The sequence below is a fragment of the Hibiscus syriacus genome, unplaced genomic scaffold, assembly GCF_006381635.1.
Source record: "Hibiscus syriacus cultivar Baekdansim isolate YM2019G1 unplaced genomic scaffold, ASM638163v2 tig00110223_pilon, whole genome shotgun sequence".
NCBI lineage: Eukaryota > Viridiplantae > Streptophyta > Magnoliopsida > Malvales > Malvaceae > Hibiscus > Hibiscus syriacus.
This window is the reverse complement of record NW_024062636.1, coordinates 358,779-371,969: the sequence shown is the minus strand read 5'-3', so window position 1 is coordinate 371,969 and position 13,191 is coordinate 358,779. Positions and strand designations below refer to the sequence as shown.

Sequence of the window (13,191 nt, the reverse complement as noted above, 5' to 3'; positions counted from 1 at the left end):
CTCCTGTTTTCATATGACAATATGATCTTCCTAAAGATTTCCATGAGCGAGGCTAATCAAATTAAAGAGATTCTAAATATATATGCGGCTGTCTCTGGCCAACGTGTGAATCTGGATAAATCTATCCTATATTTTAGTCCAAATACGATTAAAGCGAATCGTAGTCAAATAGTGAATATTTTAGGTATCCAAACAGTCGACTGCTTAGGTTATTATTTGGGACTTTCGCTTCACATAGGTAAAAATAAAACTCGTACATTTGGATATTTAAGGGATAAGGTTTATGCACGAGTTATTGGATGGACAAAGCGATTGTTATCTTACGGGGTAGAGAAGTTTTTCTTAAATATGTTGCTCAGGCTTTACCACAATATATGATGTCATGTTATATGCTCCCTAAACACTTACTCAACGAGATCCCTGGCATCATGCGGTGGTTTTAGTGGACTGAGAAGATTTCCAAGTGTGGTTACCTGTTAGTGACATTGTCTACAATCTGTACACCGAAAAGTCAATGGGGACTTGGTTTTCGAGATCTATGGTCATTTAACTTGGCAATGTTTGGTAAACAAGTATGACTGTTAATTCAACACCCAGATTGCTTGTTGGAAAGGGTATGGAAAGCAAGGTACTATCCAAATGGTGATACACTTGGTACCAATAGCTCATATAAGTGAAAAGGTATTCAAAAACCATTTAGGCTTTTTGTTTGGATTTACGAAGCTCAATTAACAACTGAAAATTTGCCAAGATGGGGTGAATTGGCTTTTTTTGATAATTTTAGGGAGCAAGGAGATTTAAAGGGATAGAAAAATGATGCATAAGGATTTATAATGGTTTGACTTTCTCAACCAAAGTCTACATCCATTACCTAAACTCCTCAAATAGGATTTTCCAACAAATCCACTAATTTGTTCTTTCTTTTTCAAGGATCAAGAGTAACCTTTACAAACTCCCTAGCTTTTCAAAGGCTTAGCTAAAACCAAAACCCTGTACAAAAGGAAAAAGATGTAAACAAAGAAACCTATAAAAAGGAAGGTGTTTACAAATTAAAGCTCACAAAAACACTAATATTTACAAGGAAAAGAAAATAAAGAGTGAAAAATGTTTCTCTTGTGTTTGAATGCTTGGATAAGTGTTCTAACCCTTCTTCAACTGTCTTGATCTTGTATTTATATGTTGGAATAAGATTATTTCCGTTTCCAGTCATTGGGGATGATTTCTAGCCGTTTGGGGATATTTTCTCTATAAAAATAAACTGCCTAGGATAGGGAGTATATGTACTCCATTAATGAGTATCGATACTTCCTTTAATATATTTAAATAAAACTAGCCGTTACTAGCCGTTGGGCCTGACGGTAACAATATTGTGACCATGGTATCTATACTACTATGTAAAGTAATATGGTACCCCTTTGGGTATTGATACCTATTTTGCATTCTGAAATTTGAGCAAGTTGGTAGTATCGATACTACCTTGAGAGTATAGATACTTCTCTTACCTTTGGTATCGGTACTACGTGAACAATATCGGTACTACGCACCTATAAAATCAATTTTGTGCTCAAATTCTATTTTAAAGAACTTCGAATTATTTTTGAAAACTTTTAACAAATTCAATTCAAGTCCAAAAACATTTTGCCTTAATTTGTTATATCAAAACATTATAAAACATGGTTCAACAATATCCCCTTTTTAATATAACAAAACATTTAAAAAATTGTTTTTGGCAAAACTCCCCCTTAATAAAAAATTTAATGAAAAAGAGCAATATTTGGGAAAACATTAAAAATCCCTAACTTATATCATTTGAAATTAAGTGCATATGTATAAAGTTATTCAAAAAGGTTATGCATTTGAAAATTTGATATCAATTGTTAAAGATATATCATTTGAAATAAGTCACATGCATAAACATTTAAAATTAAGGTCAAAAATTAAAATTTGAAAAAACAAAGTATTTGAAAATTTGATATAAATTGTTAGAGAAATATCTTTTGCATTTAAAACCAATTTTGACCAAAATTCATTACAATGAACTAAACATTATGAAAAATCATTAAAACTTTAAAATGTTTATCATAACATATTTTCAACATACATGAGATGAAAAATATAAAATTATTTAAAATCAAAGCTCATGCATGCTTAAACCTAAATGAGCAACCAAATAATAAAAAATAAAAACATTAAGCTTAGAGATTACCCATTCCTATTCAAGTGCGGCTAAAGCATTTGAATATCTTCATTTTCATCACCATTGCTCCCACACACCTACAAAAAACATACATTTGGATTTTGGTATCCAAATTGCTTTGGATCCTTGAAAATTAGTTTCAATGCCCCTTGTTCCCTTAGGAACCCATACTTTTCCAATTTTAAAACGTTTTCATTTTCTTCAAAGGACAAGTATGGATAGATCATGAAAATGACAATGTTAACATTTTGCCATTTTTAAACATAATGAGTTGTTGTTAGAAATTATTTCCTTTTCTTTTGTTAAGCTCTCAAGCTTAACTTTCAAATCAAAATTTTCTTTTTCTAAATCATTGATTTTGAATTTTGAAAGCTCTAAATTATTTTTCAAAGATTCATTTTGTTTTTCAAAATTAACTTTTGCTATCAAAACCAAATCATTTTCAACTTTAAGTTTTGAAATTAATTTCTTATATTTGGAATTCATGGTCTCAAATTCCAAATACAACTCATTATAGACATCTTGTAACTCATCAAATGAATATGAATTTAATTCATTTGATTTAAAAGATACCTTTGAATCTTCTTCGATGGCCATGAGGCATAGGTTGGCTACTTCATCTTCATCATTGGAGTCATCTTCATCACTCCAAGTCGCCACAAATGTCTTTTTCTGACTTGATCCCTTCTTCTTTAGGAGGGGATAATCATACTTGATATGCCCCATTTTTTGACATTCGAAGCACACTAGGGGACCATTATTTTTGCTTGGTTTATACCTCACTTCTTTGGAAGTCATGAATCTCTTAAATCTTTTAAAGAGTTTGGTCATCACTTCGTCTTCATCCACCTCTTCATTTGTATCTTGATTTCTCTCATTGGTGGATTTGAAGGAAATGTCTACCTCATTCTTCTTGTTATTCTTTTCTTCATCATCTTCTTCTTCCTTTACCATCAACTCATGAGTTAGAAGTGAACCGATAAGCTCATCGAGAGTGAGTGACTTGGGTTCTTAGCTTCGATAATCGTCGTCTTCTTTGATTGCCAAGAATTAGGAAGAGAGTATACCATCTTCCTCACAAGCTTCTCATTAGGGATTACTTCTCCAAATCCCTTGAGATCATTGACAATCACAGAAAATCTATCCGTCATAGCTTTGATGTCTTCATCCCGTTTCATCTTGAAATTCTTATAGCTATGGTTGAGAAGACTAATCTTGGTTTCCCGCACTTCATTGATTTCTTCATAAGTGACTTGGAGCTTGTCCCAAATCACCTTGGCATTTGAACAAGAGGAGATTCTTATAGCCTTTGCATTGAGTTGAAACTTCTTATTCTCTCTATCTCTCCAATCATCCATTTCACCGGTTGGTATGGATTATCCTCTCATGATAGAGTTCCAAGCTCCTAGATTGTTGGCTTGAATGAAGAACATTATCATATTCTTCCAATGGGCATAGTTTATTCTATTGAAATAAGGTGGCTTGTTGACCGATTAAGAGTCTTTAATATAGTAAGAGTCGAAAGTCGAAGCCGTCTTCTTGTCGGTTATGCCAGAAATCGGTAGAGCTTCTTCGAGGATAGTCTCAATGTGATTAAACCTTCTAATGAAGTCAAGTTCTGATACCAAATATTGGGATCTCAATTAACAACCAAAAATGTGCCAAGAGAGGGTGAATTGACTTTTTGATAATTTTAGGGAGTAAGGAGATATGAAGGGATAAAAAATGATGTATAAGGATTTATAGTGGTTCGACTTTCTCAACCAAAGTTTACATCCACTACCTAATCTCCTCACTTATGATTTTCTAACAAATCTACTAGTTTGTTCTTTCTTTTTCAAGGATCAAGAGTAACCTTTACAAACTACCTAGCTTTTCAAAGACTTAGCTAGAACCAAAACCCCTTTAAAAAATGAAAAAGATGTAAACAAAAAACCTCTAAAAAGGAAGGTATTTACAAATTAAAGCTCACAAAAATACTAATATTTACAAGAGAAAGAAAATAAAGAGTGAAAAATGTTTCTCTTGTGTTTGAATACTTGGATAGGTGTTCTAACCATTCTTCAACTGTCTTGATCTTGTATTTATATGCTGGAATAAGGTTGTAGTCGTTTCTAGCCGTTGGGGATGACTTCTAACCGTTTATGGATGTTTTCTCTACAAAAATAAACTACCCAGGACAGGGAGTATCAGTACTCCATTAATGAGTATCAATATTTCCTTTAATATATTTAAATAAAACTAATCGTTACTAGCCGTTGAGCCTGACGGTATTGATACTGTGACCATGGTATCGATACTACTATGTAAAGTAATATCAGTACCCTTTGGATATCGATACTTATTTTGTATTCTGGAATTTGAGCAAGCTGATAGTATCCATACTACCTTGAGAGTATTGATACTTCACTTACCTTTGGTATCGGTACTACATGAACAATATCGATATTGTTCATGCAGTATAAGAACAATATCGTTACTACGTCCCTAGAAAATCAGTTTTGTGCTTAAATTTCTTTTTTATAGACTTTGAATTATTTTTGAAAACTTTGAACAAATTCAATTCAAGTCCAAAAATATGTTGCCTTAATTTGTTATATCAAAACATTATAAAACATGGTTCAACATTTTTTTCAGGCACATTGTATTGGAGGGATGGACGAGATAACTACGTCTATATGACCAAGGATAAATGGGGTGGATCAAAGTATTTTCCCTTACCGGAGATTACTTATCTATCCCAAGCAGTAGTTATATGCATGGCATTTCATGCACGATGGAACGTCTCGCTGGAACGAGTCAAAGGTACACCACACTTTTAATGCCATTGACTTTGACTTAATTCTATCGATATCCATTGCTCCAATCTAAAGGGATGTGATCATATGGGTTAATCATGATTCTGGTATATACTTTGTTCATTGGGGTTACTAGTGGCTTCAACATCCTAATCATTCTTAGACATCTATTTCTAAAGTTTAGAAAATAATTGCTAAGTTACAGATCCTACCTAATATTATGATCTTTGCTTGGAGAGTAGTGCACGATGGGTTATCAATTGGTAAGCGGTTACGTGACACTGGCTTAAGTGATGGTCTTTGTCCAATGTGCGGCTTGGAAGAAGAGACGGCAGTGCATATTTTACGGGATTACTCATATACCCAAGAAACTTTTATTTGTGCAGGTATGCAGGGTACGTTCTTGTCTAGCCAGCTTTTTTTCTCCATTGGAATAGTTAGATTTGGTGATTACTAATTTGGATCTAGTTGGCCTTTCTTGTTTTCTTGTATTACTTTGGAACCTTTGGGATGGGAGGAATTCCAAAGTGCATGATAACAAGCTTCAACCCCTATGGATATTGGCCATCAATGCTGCCTCCCTTTAGCATGGCTACCTATTGCTCAGGGAGCAGACGCCGGGGAGAGCGAGAGTTGTGTGATCTTTTCCAGGAGCAGCTTTGTGCATTGATCAGGCGAAGTGGCAACTTCCCCCTCCAGGGTATGTAAAGATCAATTTGGATAGTTCTTTTGAGTCTACTGGGCATATAGTGGCTGTGAGGGTTATTGCCCGAAATGCCATTGGACAGGTACTTGGCGGCATAGTTGGATCGTCAACAGGTTATGTTGAAGCTGGTCTATGCTATGAATGCAACTATTTCCTTGGTAAGTGAGTATCGATAGACGCGTGTAATATTTGAATCGGGTTAAATGCTTGTAGTCAACAAGATGTGTAGACCGGATGAGGATTTGGCCACGTTGGGTTATCATCTTCGGAAAGCTCGTAGGATTTTGGATGCTAATTTAAATTATAAAAAGTGTCTTTTGTTCCTATAACTTGTAATATTATGGAACATACTTTGGCTAAGTGGGCTCTCCATTCTGGAAATGCTTGTACTTTGACTTAGTTTATCCTGGATTATTATGTCTGCTTTATCCAATGATTTTTCTGGCAATACAAGGTCTTAGAGCAGTCTTTTCCCCTTATAGGTCTTAGAAGAGTTTTTAATGAGGCCCGTTTTCTTTTAACAAAAAATAATTAGCATTTTATTTATTACTTTTGCATATATTACAAATTACTGCCTAAATTAGGCTCGAGCCCAACGTCAGAATTCTAATTAAGACTAAAGAACCGAAACCCATTTTACAAATAGATGAAGCCCAAAAGAGGAAGGCCTATACTTGAACCATAGGGGATTTAAGGTTTTCTAACACATCTTTTTGGCACCACCTAATTGTAAACAAATCCAATTATCTAGATTTGTTGCAAATTAAGGTTAGTGGAACCCTAATTCCCCAAAATATGCCCCTATCATCAAGTTTGGGAATAATACCATCCAACTATCGTCGTTAATAGTAGGTAATTCAACGGTCATCAAATCTCCACATCACCAGTCTCCCCTCTTCACGTGAGAGATACATCGGTAGTCCCAACAACATCGACTTTCATGCGAACAACCCCTTGTGTGAGCCCTCCTAGTTCCCCCTCGATAATCCTTGTCTATCACGAGGAGCCATTGGGACCACTTTTCCCCATATGCAAAAAAGAGAAAAAATGAAAAATGACAGAGAATGGAAGAGACCTAACGGTTGTGTATAAGAGAGGAACAAGACAAATCCTCTGATTTTCCTTATGTAACAACCATTAACACAAGCAAAAAGGGGAGAGAAAAAAATAGAGATGAACTCATCAGTAACACCAAAAAATAATGAAAAAAAGAGAATAATTGGGAGAAAAAACAAGGAGATTTCAAAAAAAAATAGACAAGCAACAAGAACAAAAAAAAACCAAAAATGAAGAAAAAAATCCCCAGCAACCATTGTAAAAAGCCAACAAACCATAAAGGGATTTCAATAAAAAGATATAGGAAAAAATAATGATTTGAAAAGAGAAAACAGAAAAGGCCTAACTTTTAGCCATTGCTGGCTTTCGTTCATTATTTGAAGTACATTTTTATTTCCTCATTAAAAGAAACACATTTAAGACATCATGAACATTCATAAAGTATAGAAACAACACTAAAAAAAAGCTACATTTTTTAATGTAAGATTTTAACCTAACAATTACCAACGCATTACAACTTCAGCTTCTTCTTTGTTCTTTTCATCTTTGCCTCAAACCTTGACTTTGCATTGGGTGTATGTTCTATGTTTATGAAGTTCCCAGTAGACATTAAAACCAAAAGGATTAAAAAAAATAATCTACCAATACCTTTTTTTGTTATGTTATTTCTAATTGTAGAAGTAACATTTTTTTCTGAGTTTGATCATTGTTAGGATTTTGATCGAAATGTCTGAAATATTAATGTTAATTAACTCTAGATTGTGATTTTAGGGGTACAAGTAAACAAAAACATTTGATGAAATGTTCGTGAACTGTTCATATGGCATTCGACTATTAAGTTAAATTAATAAGTATGAACGAAATTTATGTTTGTTTATTAAACGAATGGACACGAACATATATATGATTGGTTCGTTTATATTCATGAACAAAATCCTTCACAAACTCGTTTATCGACTCATTTATCATGTTCTCCTTATCCTTTTATTTTTTATATTTTAATATTGGTGAAGAAAATGACTAAAATGAATGCAAAATGAACTTTAGAGTTTAAACTATGAAAATTAAGGAAATTAAGGACTAGAGATATAATTTTTTCATTTAATTTAGTTTACAAATAAAAAATAAATGAGAAAGTGTTGGTTGACAAATGTTAAATGAAAATATTTGTGAATGTTAAATGAATCAGACAAGAATACTTTTAAAGACAAATAAATGAATACGAACATGATATTAAAGATCTAAACTGTAACACCCTAGATCCTGAGTTAGGAGCTTCATGCTAACTCGAGATGTGCATTAATTTAATCATTCAGCTTGTAGGAAGCCTTGACCCAAACAAAAGTGAAATTAGGCTTGAATTGAGCCAAATAGTGGATAAAAAGGGGCATTTTTAGTTGCAACCAAAATCAGGAGGACCAAAGAAGAAATTTGACCATTATTCAAAAATAAAGCTAACAATCAATTAAGATTGGCGATCTCACGTCTGTTTCCTCTCCACTCTTTCACCACACCAAGTTTTATTCTTCTTTTCTTCTCCATTCATTTCATTCTTCTTTAAACCTTAGCAAAGGTTAAAACTTTGAGATTTGCAAGCCTAATTCATGATATCCAAGGTAAGTTTTAGAATCTACCCACCCCAAGCTTCAATGCAAGCCTTCAAACACAAGATTTGGCCTTAGTTTTCAAAGTGTGGGTTTTGTGGGGTTTAAGGAACCTAAAGGTTTTAGTCAGTTTTCATTGAATTTTAACCTTAGGAAGTGTTTATAAACCTCTCTTAACCTCTAAATTCAGTTAGTAACCAAAGTGTTTGATTCCTTGTTAGTGAGAAAAGTTGGAGAAAGCTTCAAAAGTAAGAACAAGGATAAACTTGTTTTGGGTTGAGCTTTGGACTTTTTCAGCAGCATAGATTAGCAAAGTAACTCACTCATAACTCATCTATACCAAATCTAACTCATTTAGGTGATATTTGGTAGGTTGCATAAGCTTGAAACATGTTCAAAGTAATTTGTATTTTTTGGGTGTTTTCAGCATGTTTATAGACTCTTTATGATCCATGATATCAAATAAAACACTTAAACATCAGTTGGAGACCTCAGTGAGGCTTTTGGGATTGAAAGATATGATTTTTTATGCCAAAACAGGGCACCCCGTAGCAAGGATATTGATATTGTAAGAACAATATTGATATTATTCTTTATTTAGGGAAAAACTAAGCAGTTTTAAAAGGGTAGTATTGATACTCATTCATAGAATATCGATACCAGAGCTGGAGTATTGATACTCCCTATAGGGGTATTGAGACGAGTTTTTTTTAAATAAAACCTAAATTTTGTATCAATACTCAGCGTAGAGTATCGATTCTACCTTACCCAAATGGCCTATATCAGTAACAGAGTATCGATACTGGTATATGCGTATCAATACCAGAGATTTAGTATCGATACTAATGGGTCAGTATCGGTACCCACAAACAATTTTGGATAAATAATCCAAGAATTAAGGGATCAGACTTGAGGTACCCCATATACTCAGAATAACAACAAATAAGACTTCAAGCGAGAACAATAATTAATATCATAATAGTAGAAACAATAACAACTACGAAAACATAAAATTAGCCTTGTTTAACACTCGAGAAATAGCCAGGACACCCGAGTCTCCCTTAGTAGAATACGACAGTCAGTGGATATCTAAGTTAGTGCCAAGGCACTTCAGTAGCGGACTAGGCACAAATGCCCCAAGACTCGACGGAGCAAGTTGGCGGGGTGTACGTTTCTGATACAACTCCAGATCTTACCCCATATACCTATGAGGTTGGGTGTACGTTTACGATGAAGTTTCAGATCTCACCCAGGTACCAAAGGGTATTCCGAAAGGCTAGAGGGGTCTGTGAGCTTCGAGATGCAGAACTTTCAACCGCACCATGATGCTAGCCATAGTTTAGTATATCAGTTTTTACATGTTTCAGACTTGTGCCAGTAGCCAATTCATTTAATGAATGTATATAGTATAATACAATTATTAGTGAGGCATTGAGCTCGTAAGCTCAACGTACAGAATGTGTTTCTGTGCACAGGTTCTTAGGAGCTCGTTCGTGGGGAGCTATCATCGTCAGACATTCCAGCGTAGCATATCAAATTTTCAGAGACCTCTAGAGTACGTCTTAAGTCATTCTTAGAGGGTGTGTACCATTTATGGACTCTTATGTGTATTTAGTTGTATCTTGTATTTGTACTCAATATTTTCATTATTTTGGATATATTTTGGGAGCTCCTCATATTTTGTAAACTCAGATTAATGCCATGTTTTATTTTAATTGCTATGGATGGACTATTATCAGTTGTTTTATAAAGCGATTTTTAAATAAATTTTTTGGGTCACTATTTTGGTAGTCCTGTATAACATTGTAATCCATAGATCTTAGGGTCGGATTGGATTAGGGTGTTACATAAACATACATGAATCAAACATGAATACCTTCGAAATAAATACTTAAACACAAATATAATTATATTCAGTTAAATTCAATTCATTTATACTGATAGGTGATTTTAGGAAGCTACAAGTTAAAATTTCTAGTTTCTCTATTTACATTGTTATCCATGACAGAACATCTCCCCTTGGCCACCGCCAATTATTATTTTTAATTATTAATTAATAATAAAACTATATATTTTTTAAAAAGTAAATAAATAATTACCAGCCCCCTCTATAATAAATTCTTAGTTCCGCCCCTGATTGTTATGTGAGAAAAATATATTTCTTTCTCAAAATTAAATTTTAAGATTGTTTTTAGGGAATGCCAAGTTCCTTAGAAGTTATAGATTCGAGTAGCTGACACATATATGTGTCTTATTAATTAATTAAAAGACTTAAACAAATTGTCCCTTATAATAATACAAACTATTAAAAATATTATTTTTAGGGTGAAAATCATTTTTTAAAAAAAAAGTTGTTTCAAAAACGTAGAGGTAAATGGGCCCTAAATATTATTAACCCACAATTGCTCATAGAAATTTTGAAGTTTTAAAGCCCGTTTCAATTAATCCCCAGGCAACAACACTCACCCTCTCCTATACGAGTTTTTCTAGAACCCTTAAATCGAATTGGGGAAGCAGAATCGAAAATCAGAGGGTAAGAAGGCTTTGGCCTTTGAAAGAGAAGGGACGATGTGGTTAGCAGGGTTGGTGAAGAACAACATAAATGGAGGGAATGCCAGCGTTTGTGGGAGTCTGTTGGTCCGATACATGTCGAGGAGTAGGGCAGTAAATGTGAGAAAGATTAACCCAAAGGTACCTATTCAAGAAGCTAAATCCATTGCCGGTTCCCTTTATGATCTCATCAAGCAACGTGGCCCTCTCACCGTTCCCAACACTTGGAACGCCTCCCAGGTTTTCTTTTTTCTTCTTGTTGATTGTATTTTTGTGATTACCATTTCAAATAATTCCCATATTCTTCACTCGGTTTACTTTATGAACTTGAAAGCTGATGTTGTTCTATTAGAATTGTGTATTTACAATGACAGATGATGCTGAAATTGAAGAGGCGATAATTTGTTAAAAATTGATTATGACCAACACTAGATTAGATCACTGAATTCATTTTCTCACTGTCTCCTTGTCAGGTAGTTTCATTTTGTTTCTTGTGAATCGAATTGACTGCCTTGGTACTTTTTACAGTAGCTACACTGATAATGCTGTAATTTTCATTTTCTTTTTAGCTCTAATTTCGTGTTCTCTCTTTTTGAACACGAGTTATATCTGAATCTTTAAGCACAAGGGATGTGCAAAGGGGAGGGTAATGATCAATATCTTCTGGTAGAACAGTGACAACCCTATACATAGTCAATTCCCATTATTGCTTTGTACACCCAGTAATGGTTTACCTGACGTACGCTGCGGTGCCAATCAAAATAGTTGAGTTTTCACCCACTTGACGATACATTACAGTACTGCATATATTCTAAGCAGTTGTTTTCATTTGGATATCATGCTCTAGTTAATGGTTTCTACTTAGGCATTGATCGTGCTGGTTTACAAAGATTCTACGTTGCATTGCATTTATTGTGTCAGTCTTAACGTTTCAATGAAAGCAGGGAAAAGCTTTCCGAATAAGGAGAAAATAGAAGGCTATGCTTAATTTCTTATTTTGTGTATTAGTACAAGCACTCTTCATTCTAACTTTGGCACTCTTCATTCTAACAACAGGAAGCTGGTATTGGTGGATTAAACAGCAAAACACACATGAAGATAATGCTGAAATGGATGAGGGGAAGAAAATTGTTAAAACTGTTCTGCAACAAAGTCGGTTCTAACAAGAAATTTCTGCACTGTACACTGCCTGAAGAACCTCGAACCGACCAATTAGAAAGCCTTCCGGAGCCTGAACTGCAAACCAAGAAGCCTTCCGCTAAGAGAAAGAAGAAAACTAAAAAATAATTTATCCTGGTAATCTTTGCCTGCAATTAACTTTACTGTTGTCTAAGATACAGTGGGATATTGAGTCTTACTTTTTGGGTGAACACTTCTATCATGTTCTATCAGGTGTGATCCCCATCTTAGGCTTTATTTTGCAGGGGTATCTCTTTTTTTCCATTAGAATCTTTGAACACAATTGTGATGAGTGTTAATCTGATCTTGATGACTGAAAGATGATATACATGTATACCTGGTTAAATTGTTTTATCAGGCAACATGCTGAAAATTGTTTTGTTTGAACTTCTGTTTCTGTTGATAAGGAGGAAACTAAGAACCTCAACTAGGAAGTTGTTTCAAGTTCGGCTGATTTGTGAAGATAGTTATATCCATCCCGTATGCCAACACTTGATGCTTAATAAGAGTGGTCCACTAGCCGTTGGTGCAGGGGTATATGATTTACGTTTTAGTCTTTGTTGAGATCAGGCTTCGGATTCTTATCCGTATATCTTTCTCCTCTACCTCTTGTAAATAAGGGAATGATATCAGTGTGGATTGATTTGGCTAAACACTTGGAGTAGCTTTGCTTCAAGTCCATACTTTTCACCAATTAGGATTGAGGAACCCTTAAATAGGGAAAAGTTTAATACATAGGTTGATCTTAATTTCAACAATTGTTACCTGCGATGCATATTGATAGAAAATGATGCGTACTCAACTCGGGGAAACACAAGACTGAGTCACAAGAATGCATGATTAAAGCGCCATTGGCCTTTTCTGTAGAGGGAACAAGTTTTTTTCAGTGTAAATTACATGAATGATCACTTAATAATGATGTTTTAATGTTATCTTCGTTCTATTAGTTTTGTCAATTAAATTACTTAATGTATCAATTTATCTGCCGACAGTTAAATAATTAACATTATCATACATTGATTGTTGATACTTGTATATTTTATTAATTTGGTATTAGTTTTAATTTATTTCAATAAATTTAATTCTCCGATCAAATGGGTT

General features: G+C 34.1%; 1 protein-coding gene across 2 annotated transcripts; it reads left to right on the top strand.

Moving 5' to 3' along the window:
- The first annotated feature begins 10,823 nt into the window (after positions 1–10,823).
- On the top strand, positions 10,824–12,953 carry LOC120114337. Of its 2 annotated transcripts, XM_039135283.1 has the most exons (3): positions 10,824–11,151; positions 11,968–12,207; positions 12,498–12,953. In XM_039135283.1, the coding sequence occupies exons 1-2, from the start codon at positions 10,930–10,932 to the stop codon at positions 12,196–12,198; spliced, it is 453 nt and encodes a 150-aa protein (XP_038991214.1). In that variant the 5' UTR covers positions 10,824–10,929; the 3' UTR covers positions 12,199–12,207; positions 12,498–12,953. The 2 variants fall into 2 exon arrangements, with proteins under 2 accessions (XP_038991214.1, XP_038991213.1); XM_039135282.1 differs by having other exon boundaries at positions 11,968–12,534.
- Positions 12,954–13,191: the final 238 nt, after the last annotated feature.